The sequence below is a fragment of the Wyeomyia smithii genome, chromosome 1 (genome assembly GCF_029784165.1).
Source record: "Wyeomyia smithii strain HCP4-BCI-WySm-NY-G18 chromosome 1, ASM2978416v1, whole genome shotgun sequence".
NCBI lineage: Eukaryota > Metazoa > Arthropoda > Insecta > Diptera > Culicidae > Wyeomyia > Wyeomyia smithii.
The window spans coordinates 151,575,052-151,598,581 of NC_073694.1; the positions used below are offsets into that span (position 1 = coordinate 151,575,052).

Here is a 23,530-nt window from a genome sequence, read left to right on the forward strand (position 1 = left end):
GCTACACTGAACTGTAGGTATACATGAACACCAGACTTCTGGATTCCGTGTACAGATTTGTGCCGTATTGCAAATTTATCCAGATTTTTCAGATTGTCTACCAGTTTCTGCCAAAGTTTCTTCAGATTTTCTGAAAGCTGTGCAGACTTTGCTTCTGCAAACTAAATTTGTTTAAGCTGCGAACATTTCTTTGGATTTCAAGAAGTTTTTAGCAGTTTTCGAGCAGTTACAGGCCGTTTTCATAAATCTTTGGCATCTCTGCCAGGGATACCAAATGTGCAGATTTGTCTGCAAAACACAGATTTTTGGAGTCCGTGTGCAGATTTTTATTGATTTGCAGATATTTGCAGTTTTTCCACGGTTTCTGCAGATTTTTGTCAGAGTCTCCTTATATTTGCGCAGATTTTCTTAAAATGTGTGCAGACTTTTACAGATTTTTGCCTGCGCGAGCGAATTTTTTTTGAGATTTTTTTTCAGATTTCGAGCACATTTTTCCGGTTTTTCAAGCAGTTGCAGACATTTTTCAAAAACATCTGGCATCTCTGATCTCTGCTGATCAGTCAGTTATCATCAGTCATATTTTGAAGGAAATGTACTGTGGAAAGAAGTTATGGTTTGTGTCGTAATCGAATGCGTATATCTGAGCGGAAAACATCCGTCGAAATCTGATCGTTTGTGACCGTCGTTCCGACATTGTACGAAATTCGGAAGAGTTATTTGCCGAGTCCCGTATCCGGGTGTGTCGTCTAATGTGGAGTGTCAAGTGACCCCCGTCGCGATTACTCCCGATTGGATGTGTGCAAGTTGAAAGCTTAAAAAACTCGATGATTGGAAAGTACCCTTTCGACGCATTTGAAGGTGGGAAATCAGTTTCGAATGAGCCTTGAAAACCTTTGATGTGCTTTGGAGATACTGTGAAATTTGCTACATGAGATTTAACCTTCTGCCGTTCCAATCAAGCGAAAGTTAAAGTAATCATTACAATGCTAAGCTAGTTTGATAGGGAACAGCAAGGGAAAAAAACCATTTCAGGAATAAGATTGGAGAGTTTCGTTTGTGATTGCGGCTTGAAAAGAATTTGTGTGCATTTGTAACAAAATTTAAGTGTTACTTAATAGGATAGCTCGAGGAGTTGTGGCCCCTAATATGAGAGTGCATTAGCCAGAAGCTATTCCTCTAGAGGTGTGACGAAACGAATTTCATAGCATTGGGGTGTTTGTTGAATGTTTACGTGTGTCGTGTGTATCGAAACAGAGCCTGAGCTATTAAATTACGTGAGTGTGCAGTAGTGAATTTTCAAGGATTTCGTAATCTCTTGAGTTTTTGGTGCGTGATATCAAGAAATTATTATTCGATCGTTGCAGTAAAAAAAAGTGCAGCAGCTTGAAAGCTAGAGGAGAACATCAGTTGACAAGGAATATTTACAAATAACAACTTTGGGTAAACTTGTGTTGGAAGAACATTCAGCAGCTTAGCAGCCAAAATGACACGAGCAACGACGACGGCCGCGACAAAGCCCAAACCAGAAAAAGAGAAACGAAGGTGAGTGATTGCTTCTGTTGTTGCCGAAGTTGTTACTGTATGGGTAGGATGCGCGACGACTGCAGCGTTGTCATATGCAGGCCGGACTTGTTTTCGTCGAATTATGAGAATGTTTTTCAACGATCAAACGAGATAAATAAAAACAAATTCGTGTTCATTCGAGGCAACACGATAATGTTTTATGTTTAGTAGAGCTGCAGTTTGCACGTGATTAATTCGGGTGTTAAGGTATCAATCGAAGAGTCCAACTAGGCAGATAATGTTATCTTCGGAATATACAATCTATCAGCAGACAAGGTTTTCTAAAGGATGAATCTTTTCGTGAATAGGATGGATTTCTTTTTCCGTTTAATTCGATCTTATCATTGTTGGAATAATAATCTATTTGAATAGACCTTAGTTACTGTTTCTCTCCATAGAATGGAATGATAAAAACAAGCGAATAAGGTTTAAGGGAAGGCGACGAAGGCCATTATGTATTCTGATAAAGAACTGTTACATTTTTATACACATTTTTCTAACGGCACCCTATATTAGATCAAGCTTCATATTTTCAGCCTCTAAACTGATCAGAAACAAACCGAAGTCTATCGGGTAGTATTTGCTTTAAACATCTCGATCTATATTATAACATTTGACATAGAATAGCAGATTGCTATCATCTAAGATAATGTAATTCAAAGTCACGAAATTTTCAATAGCAATTTCGGTTTCCCATAGAAGGTCTCTGGACTTGTATGTTGATCAGCGTTGCCAGGTATCCAGATTTAGCTGGATTATCCAGATTTTTGGACATGTATCCAGGTAAACAGCTTTGATGTCAAATTATCCAGATTTTTCATGGATGATCCAGATTTTATCCAGATTTTATTTTCTCTGTTCCGCAAAAAGGTCATCACTTCAATTTTGGCGCGAAATTTTGCAATTTTGTCACCTCAAATTTTGCGTACACCATGACTTTTATCCGAAAAATTAACCTTTCACCCCACGAAATGACTGCCAGATTTTTTCCAGATTTTTATTTTGCCTTTTCCAGAATTTTAAAAAATGACCTGGCAACGCTGATGTTGATCATCAAGTGTGTTGTTCATTCCGAGTTGTGCTCTCGTCGTGTTCGGTCGCAATTTCATTTCGATCTCGATAGTGCCGACCAGTTAATCGCCTTCAAGGTCACCGTGCATTGTATTGCGTGTGCACTGCTGCCCGTTGCCGTCGTCTATTGAAGACAAAGGAACGCATCATCGCCTATTGCTACCGTACGCCACAGACTGTACGTTGTGTCGCTACTGCGAGAGATCCAGTACCCGGCGTACTGCTGTTTGGCTGTACTGGTGCTGCTGTGTGGCTGGAGCAGCTGCAGCTTTTGCTACCGGACTCTTGTGTGAAGGACTGGAGATTGGCATCGCCCGTGCGCTGATTGCGGTGGAGAGCGGCTGCAGAAGATAAGTAGTTATTTTTTCTTGGTTTTTTTCTACAATATTATTTGTTGATTGGCATTTTGCGTGTGTGGCTTTCGCGTCCAACTTGGACGACGAACCGATGAGTCTGATTCTGACGATTCAGTTGGGGAATCTTCTTTTGTTGAACCTGGGAAATCTAGGAAGAGGAAAAACCTTTCTTCTCCTAGGCTTCCTAGGAAAGGACAGAGAAGGTGTCCATCTGAAGTGACTGATACTAAAAAACAAAAAAGTGCTGTAGAAAATCCGGAGCAAACTCCTCCGGGATTGGCAAAACTGAATTCAAGTAAGGAGTTTCCGGCACTTCCAGGAACATCAAAAAACCCAACTGTTCCTTCTTTTTCGTCCAAGATTCAGCCAGAATCTGGACTGCTGAAGTTTTCAGATATTGTGGAATGGATTTTTGAAAATTTCAACATAACTGATCCTCTTAAAAGTCTTCTGCTGGCATTTCTACCAACAGTTAAAACGTTTTTGAAGCAGTTGACTGCTAAATGGCCCCTCCTTGCAGCGATCATATCCTTCGATGGCTAATTCATCGGCTGAGATGAAGGATTCTATCTCTATTTTACAGTGGAATTGTAGAAGTATCATCCCCAAAATTGATTCATTTAAAGTTTTGATTAATAAGCATAAATGCGATGCATTTTCCCTTTGTGAAACTTGGCTCACTTCAAATGTAGATCTTAGCTTCCATGATTTTAATATAATTCGCCTCGACCGAGACACCCCTTACGGAGGAGTACTTCTAGGGATTAAGGAGTGCTATTCCTTCTATCGTATTAACCTCCCCACGGTCCCAGGCGTCGAAGCTGTCGCATGTCAAATGACAATACAAGGTAAAGAGCTTTGTATTGCCTCAATATATATTCCTCCCAGAGCCCAGGTTGGGCAACGGCTGCTCTTTGATTTAATAGAACTTCTTCCCTCGCCACGTTTGATTTTGGGAGATTTTAACTCTCACGGCGTGGTTTGGGGTTCCCCTTCTAATGATAACCGTTCCTCTTTGATCTATAACCTCTGCGACGACTTCGACATGACAATATTAAACAACGGGGATATGACACGCGTTCCGAAACCTCCAGCGCGCCCCAGTGCTTTAGATTTATCTTTATGTTCAACATCGCTACGGTTGGATTGCATATGGAAGGTAGTCCTTGATCCCCACGGTAGCGATCATTTGCCTATTCAAACTTCAATTGATAATGGTTCAACTCGCACGCGATCAGTTGATATTCCGTATGACCTCACACGGAATATCGATTGGAAATTATACGAGGAAATGATATCAGAAGCTGTCGAGTCGATTCAACATCACCCACCACTTGAAGAATACAACCTCCTCGCGGGCTTGATTCTCGACGCCGCGTTGCAAGCCCAAACGAAGAAATATCCTGGCGTGACGATCAAAGAACGGCCTCCCACTCCGTGGTGGGACAAAGAGTGCTCCGATGTCTACACGGAAAAATCCGACGCGTTTAAGGCCTTCTTTTTGGTGAAAGGTCAACCCGACGACTTTAAGCGGTATTTGGAGCTTGAGACCAAGTTCAAAAGCTTGGTCCGAGCAAAGAAACGTGGATATTGGCGCCGGTTCGTAAACGAAACGTCGAGGGAGACATCGATGAGCACTCTTTGGAACACAGCCCGATGAATGCGAAATCGTATAACGGTCAACGAAAGCGAGTTGCCCTCCTGTCCTGTAACAATAACGCGCCTGGGTTAGATAGAATCAAATTCAACTTGTTGAAGAATCTACCCGGCAATGCCAAGAGGCGCTTGTTGAACTTGTTCAATAAGTTCCTGGAGCAAAAAATTGTACCGCCGGATTGGAGGCAAGTGAAGGTGATCGCCATCCAAAAAAACCAGGGAAACCAGCTTCTGATCACAACTCTTATAGGCCGATTGCAATGCTATCCTGTATCCGGAAATTGATGGAGAAAATGATACTCCGTCGTTTAGACCATTGGGTCGAATCAAACGGTCTACTATCAGATACTCAATTTGGCTTCCGCCGTGCCAAAGGAACGAATGACTGTCTTGCGTTGCTTTCTACAGATATTCAGCTAGCCTATGCTCGCAAAGAACAAATGACATCTGTGTTCTTGGACATTAAGGGGGCTTTTTATTCCGTTTCTATTGACATTCTTTCGGGCAAACTTCACCGACAAGGATTTTCACCAATTTTGAACAATTTTTTGCATAATTTGTTGTCCGAAAAGCATATGCATTTTACGCATGGCGATTTGGCAACTTTTCGTATTAGCTACATGGGTCTTCCCCAGGGCTCATGCTTAAGCCCCCTTCTTTAAAATTTTTATGTGAATGACATTGACGCATGTCTGGCAAATTTATGCACGATAAGACAACTTGCAGACGACAGCGTGGTCTCTGTTACAGAAGCCAAAGCTGCCGATTTGCAAGGACCATTGCAAGATACCTTGGACAATAAGTCTGCTTGGGCTTTACAGCTAGGTATCGAATTCTCTCCGGAGAAAACTGAGACAGTAGTTTTTTCTAGGAAGCGTGAGCCTGCTCAGCTCCACTTACAGTTAATGGGTGAAACGATTTCTCAGGTTTTGGTATCTAAATATCTTGGTGTCTGGTTCGATTCGAAAGGCACCTGGGGATGTCACGTTCGGTATTTGATGAAAAAATGTCAACAAAAAGTGAATTTTCTCCGGACAATTACTGGATCATGGTGGGGCGCCCACCCAGGAGACCTCATAAGGCTTTACCAATCAACGATATTGTCGGTGCTTGAGTACGAGTGTTTCTGCTTCCGCTCTGCTGCAAACACCCATTTAATCAAGCTGGAACGATTGCAGTATCGTTGTTTGCGTATTGCCTTAGGTTGCTTGCATTCGACCCATACGATGAGTTTGGAAGTTTTGGCGGGCGTTCTCCCATTAAAAGACCGCTTTTGGGATCTGACTACTCGTATTCTCATCAAATGTGAGGTTTTGAACCCCTTGGTAATTGAAAATTTCGATAGGCTAGTTGAACTTAATTCTCAAACCCGTTTCATGACTGTGTATTTCAATCACATGTCTCAAAGTATAAATCCTTCCTCATACACCTCCAATCGTGTCAACTTATTAGATACTTCTGTTTCTACTGTGTTTTTCGATACATCCATGATGGAAGAAACTCGTGGAATCCCGGATCATTTACGCGTGCAGCAGATCCCTAAAATATTTTATAACAAATATAAAAACATCAACTGCGACAATGCGTTTTATACTGATGGATCACTTCTCAACGGGTCCACTGGCTTCGGTATCTTCAATAATAATTTTACCGCCTCCTACAAGCTCGATAATCCTGCTTCTGTTTACGTCGCAGAATTGGCTGCAATTCAGTATACCTTAGGGATTATTGAAACAATGCCCACGGACCATTACTTCATCTTTACGGACAGTCTCAGTTCTATTGAGGCTCTCCGATCGATGAAGGATGTAAGGCACTCTCCGTATTTCCTGGGGAAAATACGGGAACATCTGAGTGCTTTATCCGAAAAATCTTCTCAGATTACCTTAGTGTGGGTCCCTTCTCATTGTTCCATTCCGGGCAATGAGAAAGCGGACACTTTGGCTAAGGTGGGCGCAACAAACGGTGATATTTATAACAGGCCAATTGCCTACAATGAATTTTTAAAATTTTCACGTCAGAGTACACTTTTCAACTGGCAGGCCTCGTGGGATAAGGGAGAACTGGGGAGGTGGCTACACAGCATCATCCCCAAGGTTTCCACCAAACCTTGGTTTCGGGGGTTGGATGTAGGACGAGATTTCATTCGCATGATGTCTCGGATTATGTCCAACCACTACGGGCTAGATGCACATCTCTTGCGTATTGGGCTGGCGAGCAGTAATCATTGCGTTTGTGGATTGGGGTATCAAGACATTGAACACGTGGTTTGGGTGTGTGCTGAATTCTGCGGCGCCAGATCTCTACTTTTGGATACCCTCAGGGCCCGAGGAATACAGCCCTATGTGCCAGTTCGTGATATTCTCGCTCAGCGAAACTTGCCATACATGCTACATGTTCATAGCTACTTGAAGAGCATCAAGGTGCCAATTTAACAGCGAAACAAAAAAAAACATGTTAGTTTTAGTATTAGATTTAGTTTCAGCTCGTAGTCGGCAGCGAGGGTAAAGAATTTGCCTTTAGATTATAAGATATTGTAGACCATAAGGCATTAGATTTAATTGGCTCCGTAAAACATTAATTTGTATTGTGCTGTGTCAAATAAATGTTGTGTGAACAAAAAAGTGTGTTGTTTTCTGGGATTGTTCATAGCAGCGGGCAATTTGAATTTCAGATGCACTGCCGCAATCGTGCATGTGTTGAACGTTAGTTTGTGTCAGATTACCACTTGGGAAGGTGTCACAAAAACAGCTCCGCCGTGCGAGTTGTTTTTGAATGGTTCTGAATTATGCAGTACTGATTGAATAAATGCTCATCCAATGACCAATAAAGCGAAATTGATACGCACATTCTTGATCGTTTGCCTTACGGAAATTCACAGTGTCGTTGGAGTGAGCTTCTGGAAACGCTGTTATCAATAAAAGGGTAGTTATATAAACTTTGCACAGGTTTAATAGGTATTTCATTTTTTGACACTAGTTCATCATTCAAAATCACGGCTGAAACTATTGAAGGCTGCAAGGCTGAAACAGAGCGGGAACTATTTGGACATTCTATAAGCTGTCTTACAAAACCGATAAATGCCATTTCGGGTTTCAAAATGACGTCTAGGGTTGATTCTCAGCTCCTAAGTATCATTCCGATTTCGAAAAAAATCATAGTATTTAGGCAGTTATTCGGAATCCAGAAGTCATCATCTTGGATTTCAAAATAGCACCTAGAGCCATTTTCTGCTTCTGAGCATTTTTCCTGCTCGTGAAATATTTATATCGGGTGGTAGTTGGCCATTTTAATTTTCCAGAAATCGGAAGTCACCATCCTGGATTTCAAAATGACACCTGCGGTCGATTTTCATCTTCTGATGATTGAAGATGGTTTATCTCGGTTCTGAAAATATTCGACCATTCCAAAGGTTGTATGCTGATACTGGAAGGGGATTTTAAAACATTCGGAAATAACCTGGCATCTATGCTATTCGTAATGGGTGGTATTCGGTTAAACCTCCCAGTTGGTCTCAAGGTACGATGCTGTCCTAACAAGCCAGTCTTCGTTGGTTCGAGTCTCGGCTCGGGAGAGACTGTTAGTGTAAGTAGGATCGTAGCGCCGGCCCCCCTGTCCTGTACACTTAACAGTTGGCTGCGAAGTCTGTGAATAATAAACAGAAAGTCGAGTTCCGAATCGAGATGTAGCACCAAGGCTTTGCTTTTGTCCACTTCCTTCTTCCTTATGTCTTCCGGAACGTCAAACCGTGATTTGGCAACGTAGAACTCCAATCCCGGTATCTGCTTTGCGTTTGCCTTGGTGTAGGTGTCGTCATCCATAACCACACACGCATCGGTTTTGTTAACCACTCTTGAAACAGCATCCTTTCGCGGGATTTGGCCGCCGTCTTTTGTTGATCACGCTGGTTCGCTGCCTTTGAACGCTTGCTGAACGAACCAGGCGGAAAACTTTGCCTTCAGAGCCGCGTCGCGACGCGAAAGGTTCGGATTACGCTTGAAATAATCCAACCAGGCCTTCACAGGGTCTGCTGTCTTCGATTTTCTTCCACTTCCAGCCCGCTGCTCGGTCGTTTGGGATTCCTTAATCAATTTCACCACCCGAGACACAGATGTATGGGTGATTCCCAGTTGTCTGGCGATCCATCTCAATGTCGCAGTCTGATTTTCATGACGGCGCGCATAATTCTCTGGCGATTTTCTCTTGTTTCGACGACATCTGAACTGACAACTGAACCGATTGTTATGAAATTTTGCACATGTAAATAATTCACTCCAGACTAGTTATATCAATCAATTTTTACCCACGAACAAAAAAGTTAAACACGAATTAAAATGGTGCATATTTTTCGAGGCCTTACTTCTTCTCATTTTTCTAATCATGTTTCAATTACTAATTTCGTATAAAAAATTGGTGAAACATCAGGAAAAACTCATACGTTCAAATGTGATAAGAAATCCGACATTTACAAGTTTCGAGGTCTAGCTCCTATTTTGTATATAAACTTTTGCAACGATCAACTTTTTTAAGGTTTTTTTTTATTGGGCGCTCACAAAACTAACTCACTCGAATTTATTACCGCCTGCAACTAGCTAAGATCTCAGCACATTAATAGTCCTTCAAGGCTCTCATTTAGATCCTCTACTATTTCACGAAAAAGGCCGATAAAACAGTAAGCACGAAAAGCGTCGCGAAGCGAGGCTCGTTGCCGTAGTTGAATGTACAGCCGCAAGTAGAGCTGTACATTAAACCATGCCAACGCGAATTGCTTCGCGACGCTATACGCGCTTACTATGTCATCGGTCGAAGATTTATAGGCAACTTACCAACACGCAACCAACTTTTCTTCATCCACGCAAAATGCGACTGAATTTTTGGTTTACTGTCGAAATTTCAATCACATGAAGGTCCCAGTCAAAATGAAACAAACTTACAACAATCTACTAGGCTCATAATTTTTAGAGATGGGGGAAATATCGAATCATCTGTTGACATCTTCTAGGAAACTTTGTACAAAATCATTTCTCAGTCTGGTTCAACATACAAATAAAAAAATTGAAGAACCGTGAACAAAAAGCCCACAAAATTTACAAAAAACAAAATAGCAGTGAGCGGGGGCCTAGTGTGGTTGGTAACGTCTCCGCCAACCATGCTCGACGCCTGGGTTCGAATCCCACCGCCGACATAGGTGTCGATGGTTGTGAGGTGGCGTGATCCACTCACAACCAACCCAACTGGTCTATATTCAATCCTAGCCGACACCGGGAGATTTTCTGAGGCGAAAAATCTCTGGGATCACGCCTTCCATCGCATGAGGAAGTAAAGCCGTTGGCGCCGGTCCGTTAATAAACGAGTCGTGAGTTAGGGACCTGGGTGTGGAGTCGCCTCCCTGGGCGTCGGTAATTGGCCACAACAGTGGCGGAACTAGACCGACGGAAAATAAGCGAGAATAAAAAAAAAAAAAATAGCAGTGAAAATTTAGCAATTTACTTGGGAATATGCGTTCAACTTTGCAGTCAGTAATGCATTTTTAGCTTAAAATAAATCCTGTTCGAGGTATTTTTTTAATTGCGTTAAAGCAAAACTAAAATCAAACAATTTTTAATGAGTAATGCAACCTAACGAACATGTTGACACTAACTCGAAAAAAAATGAAATCTCTGCTATTTTTTTCCAAAAAAAACTAAACTACATTTTCGAAGACAGATCGTGACCGCGATTATTTTGAATTTTATCCAGAATGTCCGAGCAATATTGTTGTCAACCAACTTCTGGATATTTTGCAGGGTTTAAAAAATTTAGACCCTTCAAAGGATCCAGCACCTGATGGAATTCCCCCCCCAGCATGTAATCTCCTCAAAAATATGGAAAAGCTTATTTTTGGTGCTTCTTTTCAAATCTAGGCGGAAATATGACATACTTAATTATCGTGGAATTGAATTTATCTCTTGCAATCTTCTCAAACTTTTTGAAACAATTGGTAATTGTCAAAAATCGAATAACAGACACACCACACGGGATTTTCAAAAGCATTGGAACCACGTTAAAGTTCTTTACACAGACTTTAGTAATTCATTCGACATATAGTTTGAAGGCGAAAGCTACATTTCAAACTGCAAAAAATGGAATTGAGCCTGGTCTCTTCGAATGGCTTGAATCATATTCAGCTAACTTCGAGTGAACAAAAGAAAACAGCTAACACTAACATGCATCAAATAACAAAATTTAATGGAAAGAAATCAAATTCCATTCGAGTTACTTCAGGTGTCCCTCAAGGCTTTCATTTAGGACCACTCCGTTTTATTTTGTCTGTAAACGACATTTCCTTCATCCTCAAAATCTGAAACATCTGAAACGTCGGCATATAGCCGACGACATGAAACTGTATTTGGAATTAAAAAATCAGAAAGGCATCGAAATTAAACGTAAAAAGATGTAATTCAATATCTATTAGCAGAAAACAATGCCCAACATTGTAAGAGCAAAGGGGGCAAATGCTCCGGGCCTTTCGATACGAGAGGCCCCCCTAGTTCTAGGCCAGACGTGAAGACAGAGGGGAGACCTTGTTTTTGCTCGCCAGTTTCTAGCAAAGCGTTGCACCATATCAATATTTAAAATTTTTTTACCTCTATTTTTTTAAGAAAAGAGGGCCCCACGAAAATATCTGCTCCGGGCCCCCCAGCACCTAAACCCAGCCTTGATTGTGATTGCATTAGAACAGTGGTTCTCAACCTGGGGTACGCGTACCCCTGGGGATACTCGGAAGCCTTCCAGGGGTACGCGAAAGAAAAATCAGTAATGGCAATTATTCTCTATAATACTTGATTTGTTGGCCAATCTAGCCCCTAAAACATGACTGTAGCAATCAAACAAGCTACAGTTTAATTTGGAACCTTAACTAGACTACCACAACATGATCTACCATTACTCTTTCCCACTCTGCAAGAACATTCCAAGCCAGGGGGTACAATTGATATGAAAAATATCGCCAAGGGGTACGCGGACAAAAAAGGTTGAGAACCGCTGCATTAGAAAATCAGCATGTAGAAAAATGTAAAAAAGTTGGGGATTTAGGAATAATCTTAGCTTAAAAACCTAGTTTCATTGACCACAATAACACAATCGTACACCAGGAAAATAGCATGTAAGGGTTTGTTGAACGCTTCTGATACAATTTCCGAGACCTGTACACTATTAAAATTGTTTATATCACCTATGTGTGTACTGAAAAATTGCAGTATTGTGTGTTCTCCTCGTCCAGGCATACACGAAGAAAAAATAGAATCAGTGCAGAAACAATTTCTATTATATACTTTTCATGAGCCGAGCTGGGCCTCAGATTGTCTTCCATCATACGAAGCTCGTTGCATATTGATTGGCATTTAAACATTAAAAGAACGGCGAGCGCGCGCAATGGCTTCATTCATTTGTAAACGATATTCTCTCGTAGCGAGTTGACTCAGCAGAACTGTTTTCCAAATTAAACTTCAATGCACCGATTCGACGACTTCGGCACGATATTTTCCTGCTCTTAACCACGGAATATACAAACAATTTAGCGATAAATAGCATGAAGGCTCCCTATGATTTTACAATGTGTCGGCTGACAACACGAAACTTATTTTTTTTAACTTGTGTATGGTTTAGAAAAATAATGTAACTAGACTACTTCTGGTTGACAAAATGAGTAAATAAAAAGCAGCATTATTTTTATTGTTTGTTGACGACGTTTTCTTCTTAAAGATATTTCTATGCATATTCTTAGAAATTAAAAAAGTTAGTTTGAATTGGTTCACGCTTCTTCTGTGAACACTTTGCCTGGAGTCCCAACTCTCATCATGCATCAAGATACGATATGTAAGATGAAACCATCAACCTACAAACTCTGAGCTACAATGCTTATAATAATGTGTAGGATAGAACACATACGTTTTTTTCTTAGAACAATTACGTTGAATCCAAAAAAACGTGGAAAATACCCAGTTTACTAATAGCGAATTTATTTATTCCACTGAGTCAGTGTAAATTTACTCAGGCATGAAAAAACGACATTGCGATTTACGACGCAAGTAAGAAAGAGATGCCAGTTGTTTACGAACTAAGCCCCAGCGGTGGTGAGCTAAAACTGACAAATTTTACGGTGCGTTTCGGTCAAAACTGAGTCGAAATCAAGCGAATAAAAATGGTTTTGACAGCGTTTAGGTTGGCTTCTGGTCAAAACTAGGGCGGCTGTAGAAATAAAGGAATTTGCTATGATCCGACTACAACCTCAAAGTTTCATTTAAACCGAAAATGATCGATAAAAATTTTGCGTATTTATAGGTTTTTTTGGCTACAAACGATCATTACTGCAATTGTTTCCAGTATTAAAAAATATGGATTTAATGAAACCGCATTAACAAAGCATCTCCTATAATTGCTACTGTGAATCATTATTTACTAGAATATTCTAATTGCAACACTTCATTTCACGTGCTTCTATTCTCCGGCACTAAGATTTGTAGATGACAACCGCAACCGCTTCGATGCGAAGATTGTTGATGCCAGGCTAAACTTAGTGCTTACATCCTCACATGTACAATGACCTAAATTATTTTTCTTCTCTACACACCTATCGCTGAATGACATGTAAAACTACTACTGTTGATTGCTTTCGACCATCTTTTCGTACTGCTAGTGCGCACTTTTCGGGATAGCAAAACAAAACACCGCCAGTTTTGCTTGTAGGTACCAAACATGTCTGGATTGGTAAACAACTGGGAAGGTAGATGTTAAAACTGATAGCACGCCATAAGCATCGAAATATGATAATAATTTTGTGCTAAGATTGTGTGGCTGGCTTAATCCGCTTATCACTTGAGGCGGCAATCGTTGCCTCTAATGATACATTGGATCACATATTTGACACAGCAATCAATGCATTTCGAATTTTGCAAAGGAAGTGCGGTTAGATCATGCTCTGAATACAAGAGCCTTCATTGCCAGACGTCGGTCGTACCCATTCTCTCTTGTTCCAGTTGGAATGTTGGCTACTTTAAGTGAACAATTACAGATTAATTTACGGTCAAAGGTTTGTGTATTTGATGTGATAATTTTTTTGTGTTCGTTGCGGCAATGTGGAGTTGAGGTGAATCCTTCCAGATTTGGGAGCAGAGAAGATCCACGTCGTGCAAACAAATCATCATTAGAATGCAATTCACTTCGTGACGCACTACGATGCTTGCTTATATAGCATACAAATCATTGTCGTTAAAAAGTGGCTCATTTGGCGTAACCATGAATTAGTTCGCTAGTATTCTAAGCTACAGGAAACAGATTCTTGTAGCTGCGATCGTTTTGATTGTTTTTCTAACGAAGAATTTGTATCTCATAAATTTCGATGTCAAAGCTTACCCAATAATCAGCCGTGTCACTATAGTATCATGAGGCACCTGCTTAGTATTCTACTACGGCAGTCCTGTCGCCAGGAGCCAGAACTGGTTGTAGTATGATCCAGAAACGTTGTGAAGCTTTGCATAGTCAAGCGGCGAAAAAATGAAGTGTGGAACTTTAATTCCACAGAACAGCGAAGAAATAATTCGCTACCCCCTAATGAGTAAATCCGAGGACAACGTGACTCTGCGCTATTCGGATACTACTGGCTAGTAAATTAGCTAAATTATAGCAGCTTCGCAGTATGAACTGGTTTTGGCGAAGCTCGATGTTAGTTTTCAATAAACCTGTCGTTTTTTTAAATATGCATCTGAGGAGGCAATCTATACAGCGCCTAATCTTTCATCTGGCATAAGGAATCTTTTTTTTTTGCTTGATTAAAATAACCGAAATAGGCCTATCGATTTGAATGTCGTCAATGTAATTCTGGGTAGACAAATAAAATAAACACAACTTTTGCAAGATTCACGTAATTTTACATATTTTCGAAAAATTCCTCTGACTCAGTTAAAACTCAATCAAGTTTGATTAAACAAGTTTCAAAATATTAAATAAAAAACTATTAAATTTTCCTAAAGTAAACTAGGTTAAGCGTAAATTTGGAGAATTAAGTAAAATTCGATAAAAGCTCAAGAAATATAATGTTCAGCAATGATCACTCCATATCAATAATGTAATACTGATGATTTAGCAGGAAATTACAAAAACATGATATTTCCGCAGTTAGTTTTTGACCTTTGCAATAAATCGAGTTGGAATTGGTCTAACGATGATCAAATGAGAGCAAAATTAACAAACTTCATCTTGTGAGTCAATTGAGTTTTATTCAAAGCAAGTGACAAAAATATTGTCGATCGTTAGTTGCCACTTTCTTCGAGCTTCGAACTGTATATGGATTCAACGTCATGAAATAGAATTCAGTTGAAAAAGGAAACCACAAACGTAGCATGATACGTTTGTGTTGAGATCGTCGCTTGCGTTCAGGCTGCGGCAGGCGCTGTATTGAAATTGTCAAAATTAGCATAAGTTTATCATTAGTATATTATCTTCCGTTAGCAACAAAACAAAAAAGTTATCTCTCCACTCAATTTAAACAGAAGCTTCCAGAATCCAGTTGCTGATATCGAATTCGTTTTTGAGATGGCGCTATACTGGTGTAGTATTTTTGCATTAAACTGTTGGTTTTCGAGCTACAGAGTGTAGTTTCAAAACACAAAAAAAAACAAACATCGATTTCGACTTCAATTCTACTACTACTTCATACAAAGTCTTGCCTTGGACAAATTGTCGAACAGTTGTGTGATACATTCGCTCAGATATCAGTCGATGAAAATATTTTAAGCGAGCCAAACAATAACCCCTGTCCCGGCATCACCCGCATCATTCGACCATTTTTTGGTGGAGACGGAACGGTTTCATTTTCACGTTTTCACGCCCGTGCTGAATCGGACTCATGCATCTGTTCAGTGGGGCGAAATATATCCTAGTAACGTGCTGTTATACTCAGATGAAATAGATCGCGCGCATTGTTCACGGTTACGGAATAAAATTTGACGACAAATCCAACCAAATGATCTTCACTTCAAAGCGAAAAAGAAAAACAAACAGTCCACTCAACCAAAATAAACCTCACCGAAACTCTTTTTCACTGACACTGACCGATGCCTTGACAATCTTCGTTAACTGATAAACTGATTTTGTTGTCTTGCTTTCATCGCATGAAATATAATGAGGTGTTTTGACAGTTCACTTTCATGCAAAAAGCGGGAAAGGAGAACTCTGGAAGGATTAAAAAAAAAATTACGTTTATGGATGCTTTTTTTCACTTTCACTCAAGAGTGTCAACAAATATCAACCCTGAACATAACACGATTTGAAGGAGACTTTCCTCCTCCTACTTACTGTAGAGCTTGATGGAATTGAGCTGGTCACAACACTGTAAAATGGTCTGTTCCATTGTCTGCTCTGTTGTAAGTTGCATTTACATGGAGATAGTGACGTTCCATGCCTTTAATAGAGAGCGCAACACGGCGCCCGTTCGAATACGCATGTGTATGTGGACTGTATGTGCATTCGAAGTGTATTAACATTGGTTTGATTCGTGGATCTATAAAGGCGCTAGTCAAAATATTTTTGAGAAGTTCACTGCGATTTCTGCATGTGTGCTGTTAGCGGTATTGCAGTAGTTTTGGTTTATTATCGGATGTGGGTTGAACAATTAATCTACAAATTATTCTAAAATGTGATGAATGTTATTTAAAGCAGATAAAGTCGGTTGGTTTATTTGCTTATGTGATTATTCCGTCCTCGTTACTGGGATGAAATTGTCACCTGTAATATTTTTCACTACGTCTCGATCAATTTCTCAGCAATCGCAGAGCCACATGAACTTATCTTGTACCGGTTAAAAGTTGTAGGTAAATGGAGACATTTTGACGGTCCTGATGGGATCTCTGTTGTCGTTTTTTGCCGATGCTAAACATAATGTAGCTCCAAAGCATGAATTAGTTAGAATCTGGAATTCAAAAAATCATGAGAAATAATCTGGTCCGATCTTGAACCTTAATAAACAGGAGATAGCGTTTTTTTCAAACACTCTTCTTCGTATATTTTCGAAACCATTCTTTACCCCCCCCCCCCCTTCCCCGTGGGCAACTGCTTATATAAATTCTAAAAATTTTGTATGGACCGTGGACATTACACATACCTCTTAATTTCTGGTTGCGCCACTGCATCATACAAGTAAAATAAAAAAATAGAAATATTAATTTTATGTTCGTTAATCGCAAATTTTAATATTTTGTCTGTGATTCGATTATCCGAAATGATTTTTTTTTATGTTTAGGAAAAACGAGTCCGACCTGTATTAGTAAATCTATTGAAAGTCTGGTTAAAAAAAAACGTCTTTTTCTGTGTTACATATTGTAAATACTATTTTCTGTGTTTAGTACTGTAAATCGTAAATGTGCCCAATAATTCATGGGCAGCTTTTCAAAGAATGACAAACAAGTTGTGGGTGGGGCAATAAAGTAAAAATAATCAAATCCTCAGCTCTGTCATTATTGTCTTATTCTATCAAAAGCGCTCTAAAAGATTTTAAATAATATGCTTTACCCTTTACAATCTATTTTTGGCACCTTGCAGACTAGCTTTTCGAGTGTTAATTTCTATCTAAATATATGAAAATGCAGATCTGTCTGTCTGATCCATATAGACTTACAAACTACTAAGCCGATCGGCATGAAAATTTGTATGTAGGTGGAAGGAAGCCCATACAAGTGAAACACAAATGTTTGCATAGCTCTAGAACTAACCAAGTGAATGGAACCAAATTTGGCATGTGGAAGTTTTTGCGAACTAGTAATACTTTCATGATGGTTCGACACTCCTTCCTCTCCAGGAAGGGAGGGGTCCAATACAAATGATACACAAATTCCTGCACAACTCAAGAGCTAATGGCAATTTCAACAATACAATATTTGGATAAATTGTGGAGATAGAGTATCGCTCAGAGGCGTCGCGTTGCTGATGTCGGCTCATGTGCACCAAATATTTGTTTGAGTTCTTTTTCCTGAAATGAAGGAAGAAGAAAATCGATGCTTTAGATTGAAGAGTTTCGCTAGTATGCTTACTTGATTTCATAAGTTATCATATCATATTTCCGATAACTGCATCTGACCGAATTTTAGGGAATAGGGTACCTGTGCAGTGCACATGCTGCACAGGTGGACCCGATGCCACTGATATCTTTACAAGTGCTTCATATATGACTTGTTCGAATTCTGCCTCCTTGACAAAATACAGCCTGATGGGCATTCAAAGAGCAAAAGAGCGAATCCAAGCATGTCCACTAGCACTAATTTTCGCCTCCTGCTCCGATGTTCCATTGTTTACCATAATAAGCTCCGTCTTGTGGTGCGCTAGCTCCAGTTTCATGGAGTGCATTCAGTCTTCTACGATTTTAAGTAAACGTATAGCTTCCAATTGCAATCTCTATGGGCTTGCCATAGAGTTCTAAGGTTTGTCGTCCGCAAAATCATGTTGGAGTACTACCACGGCTGTCTTGGTGACAGAGAGAATAGCATCCACCGTAGACTTACCCCTGCGGAAACCAATCTGGTTGCTCATTAGACCGTTTCTAACTTCCTTGAATCTCACCAGTCTATTGACGATAATCCTCTCTAGCAGACAGAATAATTTATATGCCGATGGACCACCTGGTGGTTCCCGACCTTCCTCGAGAAAACCTATCTCTGTCGCTTTCACTTATCCGGAAAGAGGCTGGGAGATGACTAAGCATTGCTGCACGACCGCCCTGTACAATCCGGGGGCTACCTTTATGGCCGTTTTAATGGCCAGGTTCGAAATCCCGTCTAGTCCCGGCGCCTTGTTCACCTTCAACGAGTTTGCAATAACAAAGAGTTCCTCGTTCGTAGCCGCCTTCTAAACCTCTGCAAGGCTACCGTCACTCACAGTTCGTCGTGATTCAACCGGAGGTCAGTAAATTGGATCGTGGCATGGAAATAGTTCCTTAATCAACCGCGCCAACAGCGCTGGTGACTGTTCGGCCGGTGCCTGCTCTCCTCTGGCTTGGTTATTACGATCCTGAAGGCATCACCCCACGGATTCGTGTTATCATTAGCGCATAGTCTGTCAAAGCAGGCTCGTTTGCTTGCTTTAAATGCGCCCTTGAGCGGGGCTTTCACAGCCGCGAATGCGGTACGACGCTCCTCTCTTTGTATGTCGGTACACGCCCGCTGTAATCTTCATCTTGCACGGAGCGTACCAGCGATGGTCTGCTATCGCGTCAGTTCACTAAAATAACGACCGCCTTCTGTTTCTAGGTTGTCTTATCCTAGGCATCGTGGCGTCGGAGGCCCGCGTTAGTATAGCAATTAGTTGATCAGCACTCGGGTGAGTTCTCCAGCTTCATGTTCTTTTCTGATTGCTTCTCTAAATACATCAACATCAAAGTGCAAAGTTTTCTAGCCACTGATGGTTGGAGTATTGGCTATTAGTGTGACCGTCGTCTACCCTCCAGTTTGTAATCAGTCCCGGGCTGCAGAACGTCACATCGATGATCGACTCCTCACCGTTTCTGCTGTGATTGCACTTACCGCATGTCCCTTAAGCTGGAAGTACAAAGTCAGCAGAACAAATAGTTAATAGTATGAAAATTTGGTGCTCATTCGATGCTCATTTAATGCCATATCGCCGAATTTAATGCTCCATCATTTCTTTGAAAATTGCTTTTGTTTGCTAGCTTAAAAAAATAGCTAGCAGACAATACACGAAAATAGCATTTTAGTCACACACAAAACAGTTCTATAACGGTCAAAAACATTTAATGCTCATTAAATGCTCTTGAAAAAACCTGATTTTCATGATAATTTTATTGATTTTGTATAAATTTTTCAATAATATGATAATAATATGATAATACATGACTAGCTTCAATTTTTCAAACATTCCCTCTGAAAACAATCAGAATCCTTTTGATACGATTAGACACCAACTAAATGCTTCCATATGCGAGCAGTTTCAATAACTTAGGTGCATTTTTAACTAAATATATTTTTTTCAAAAATATTGTTCTGCTAGCTTAAGAAAAAAATTAGCAGAACATTGGCCAGAAACAACTGTTGTAGAATGGTCACAATAATTTAATGCTCATTAAATGCTCTTGAAAAACCCAGATTTCATGATATTTTTATTGATTTTTTCTAAATTTTTCAAAAAAATGATAATGCATGAATAGTTTTAATTTTTTCAAACATTTTCTGAAAACAATCAGAATCTTTTTGATACGATTAGACACCAATTAAATGCTTCCATATGCGAGCAGTTTCAATAACTTAGGTGCATTTTTCATTAAATATATTTTTTTTCAAAAATATTGTTCTGCTAGCTTAAGAAAAAGCATTTTCAAGCAGAAAACTGTTGTAGAATTGTCATAATAATTTAATGCTCATTAAATGCTCTTGAACAAACCGATTTTCATGATAATTTTATTGATTTTTTCTATTTTTTTTTTCAAAAATATGATAATGCATGAATAGCTTTAATTTTTTCAAACATTTTCCTCTGAAAACAATCAGAATCCTTTTGATACAATTAGTATAAGCAGTTGATGTAAAAAGTAACCGAAAAGTACCCAACAAATCGAAAAAAGGGACTAACAGTTGCTAGAAAATAGCCAGAGAAGTTATTGTTATTAAAAAGGGTACGAAATAAGGGATTGGGCGATCTACAGGGAAAGATCAATCTTCAGGATCGATTCAGCTGAGCGGTCCCAGGATCGATCCACCTGAAAAATCGAAGCTGCAGAATCTATTTCTGTTGAATCGATCTTTCAAAGCTCTTTTTTGCGGCGCTGTGAAATTAACTGACCCAGCGCCATATTTTTGACGTAGAATACGTCTTATGGTAATATATACAGGGGTCCAACTTCAATACAGGGACCCAAAAACGTTTTAAACTCAGTCAGTTTCCAACCGATTTCCGTCATTCCTGCAGCAATCGAAAATTGTACTATTGAAAATTGTTGAACCTTGTCGAAACGTAAATGTCGACCTTTGATTGGTCCCTTGCCTTTTCCTAGGATGACAGAATGGAGTACCTAGTTAGTCGGGAATGCACTCGTTGGGCTATATAAGGGACTGCTTTTCCTCAAGCAAGCTCAGTTTACTAGCAGCGGGCAGGAGCGGCGGACAGTAGCAGCGATGGCAGTGGGCAAAGTCGTCGTGGAGCAGCAGCGGGCAACAGCGGCGGCGGTAGTGTTTAGCTGCAGTTCCTACCTTTTTCAGTTCGGCTCCCCTTCTATCTGAGTTGGACCCCACCAGCGGTAATCCAATTCAGATATCGTTGGGTATATAGTTGGGACTTGGGAATATAGCCAGAAACTGAATGAGACTCGCACCGCCAGGTGGTTTGAGAAGCCACCATCATCCAGCGTGTATGTATATAGGGTGTGTGCATATATATAACGCGTGTGAATATCTATAGCGTGTGTCGCTAGCGTGCGTGGCTAACTTTATAGCGCGTGCAAGTCTATAGCGTGTGTGGCTTGGTATATAGCGTGTGTGTTCATATCTACAGCGTGCGTGGCTAGCTATATAGCGTGTGTGGCTAGCAGTATAGCGATAAAAATTATCATATATAGTTGCAAATAAATCACCTCATGATGATTTTAAATATTACAGTAAATCATTCAGAACAAAATCAAAAATTTGCCATGTTGAGAAACAATTTTCAGCTATCAATAAATGGCATGGACAAACATTATTAACCTCTTTTGACTTCAGCTCAGCCTCAAAGTTTACTGCGTGTATTTTAGCATCTATTTGAAGAATGTTTGAGCCAGTGAGCATGAATCACATTATTTTTCGCTCAAGTCCTATTCATTGCAGCAATCGATTGTAAAATTTTCTACGCTACTGCAAACTTCAGAAAATTGTTCCTATTAAACCTAGTTAACCGGGAATGCACTATTGGTCCTCGTCTAAAACCTCTACGTAGCCGCAGTGGCTAAATTGAGCTATCTCATTGCAACTCTATACAAAAGACAGCCTCAAAACAATTCAATTTCATTCTTGTTTTTGAAACGGCAGCAAGTGAAACTGCTTTGAGTTAGGTATTTCAACCAGTGTACTGCCTATAATCGCATACCAGTCCCACCTGCATTCTTGTCGTTTTTTAGAGAAGTTATGGTAAATCTCTATTTCATTATATTATGTCGAAAATATGGGAATAAACCACGCTCAACAACTGAAATAACTTAAGCAAGAAAAATAGCCTTACGCGTTGTTTTCTCAACATGATGAAAATTAAGGTGGGACTGATATGCGATTATAGGCAGTGTACGTGAGAATGAATAATCTGTTATTCATGAAGAATAGAAATCATTTAAATAGTTCATAATGATATGGGGCATATTACAGAAGACGAGGCGAGCAAAATGTTGAATTAGAGAATGCGAGTGAAACATGATGGTGACAGCTGAGTTGAACAGTTTCGCAGACCAGCTACTTGTCCAAAATTCAGCCATCTGCAATATCGAAATTGGTTAGGCAAGTAACCCACCGCTCGCCTCGTTTTATGTAATAAGCCCCAATAACAAAAAATCCCTAAAACATTGAACACCGATTACTCGAAATCATGTTTTTAGTGCTTGGTTCGATCTGGTTGTACTCCGATCACGCACGCAACCATTCGAAAGCCGATAAGACAACATTGGAAATGGTACACGATACTTAACAATCACTCAAAATTGCATAAAAAAAGTTCTGCACGCTGAAAAATATTTTTTTTAAAAGATCGAAAAAAAAAACAAATCGAAAAATAAACGATCTTGAGCTTGAGCTTGAGCTTGATTGAACACCACCGGTTGCCACTTCGTTACTGACCAGGATCGACCAGAATTGCACATCGAATTTATAAATTATTGCTTGGGATTTAGCTATTCGATGTGCATCTCCAATGATCCCTGCATGCTGATCAGTACCGACGCCTGCCGATCCAGAACGTAGATCAAAGGAAGGAAGGAAAGGAAAGTTAGTTTCATACTTGTTGCTAATAGAGGCCGGATATGCTCCGGGCCATCCACATACCACGTGGACAGATTTCGACCCCCCTCCCCCCCGTGGACAACTGCTCATATAAATTCTAAAAAATTTGTATGGACCGTGGACATTATTCGAAACCCCCCCCCCCCCCCAAAACAGTCCACGGGGTATGTGGATGGCCCCTTAGTTGGTTGTCACGTTTCTTTTTTCAAAATTTCTTCGTAGGCATGTAGTGTATCGCGGATCTAATTCTTTTGATTGCGAAAGGGTGACGACGCGCGCATTCGTCTACCCAATCTAACATCTCTCCTACAAATCGACTATTTCAAGACTAAAGAATCGATCTGAAAATCTAAAATCAGGATGGAAAAGATCGATTTAAGATCGACCAATCCTAGTTTTACCCCTTGGTTTGCTGGGTACTGAATTTAAAGTGCTATCTATTCAATGGTAAATGCACCTAATTGATTGGAGCTGATCGGATATAGAAGCATTTAATTGGTATCTAATTTAATCAAAAGGATTCTGATTGTTTTCAGAGGAAAATGTTTGAAAAAATCAAAGCTATTCATGCATTATCATATTTTTGAAAAAAATAGAAAAAATCAATAAAATTATCATGAAAATCAGGTTTTTCAAAAGCATTTAATGAGCATTAAATTATTATGACCATTCTACAAAAGTTTATTACTTGAAAATGCTCTTTCTGGCCATTGTTCTGCTAACATTTTTTAAGCTAGCAGAACAATATTTTTGAAACAAATATATTTAATGGAAAATGCACCTAAGTTATTGAAATTGCTCCGTTATGGAAGCATGTAATTGATAACTAATCGTATCAAAAAGATTCTGATTGTTTTCAGAGGAAAATGTTTGAAAAAATTAAAG

General features: G+C 39.9%; 1 protein-coding gene across 2 annotated transcripts in view; it reads left to right on the forward strand.

Annotated features, from left to right (window-relative positions):
* Nucleotides 1–544: 544 nt before the first annotated feature.
* Nucleotides 545–23,530, forward strand: part of LOC129729310 (protein similar) — a 221,752-nt gene continuing 198,766 nt past the window's right edge. Inside the window, exons 1-2 of one of the 2 annotated variants that reach the window (XM_055687920.1) lie at nucleotides 567–858; nucleotides 1,365–1,542. In XM_055687920.1, coding sequence (XP_055543895.1) covers nucleotides 1,484–1,542 — 59 coding nt within the window. In that variant the 5' untranslated portion in view covers nucleotides 567–858; nucleotides 1,365–1,483. Of the gene's footprint in view, nucleotides 1,543–23,530 lie in introns of both variants that reach the window. The other variant, XM_055687839.1, reaches the window with a different exon arrangement.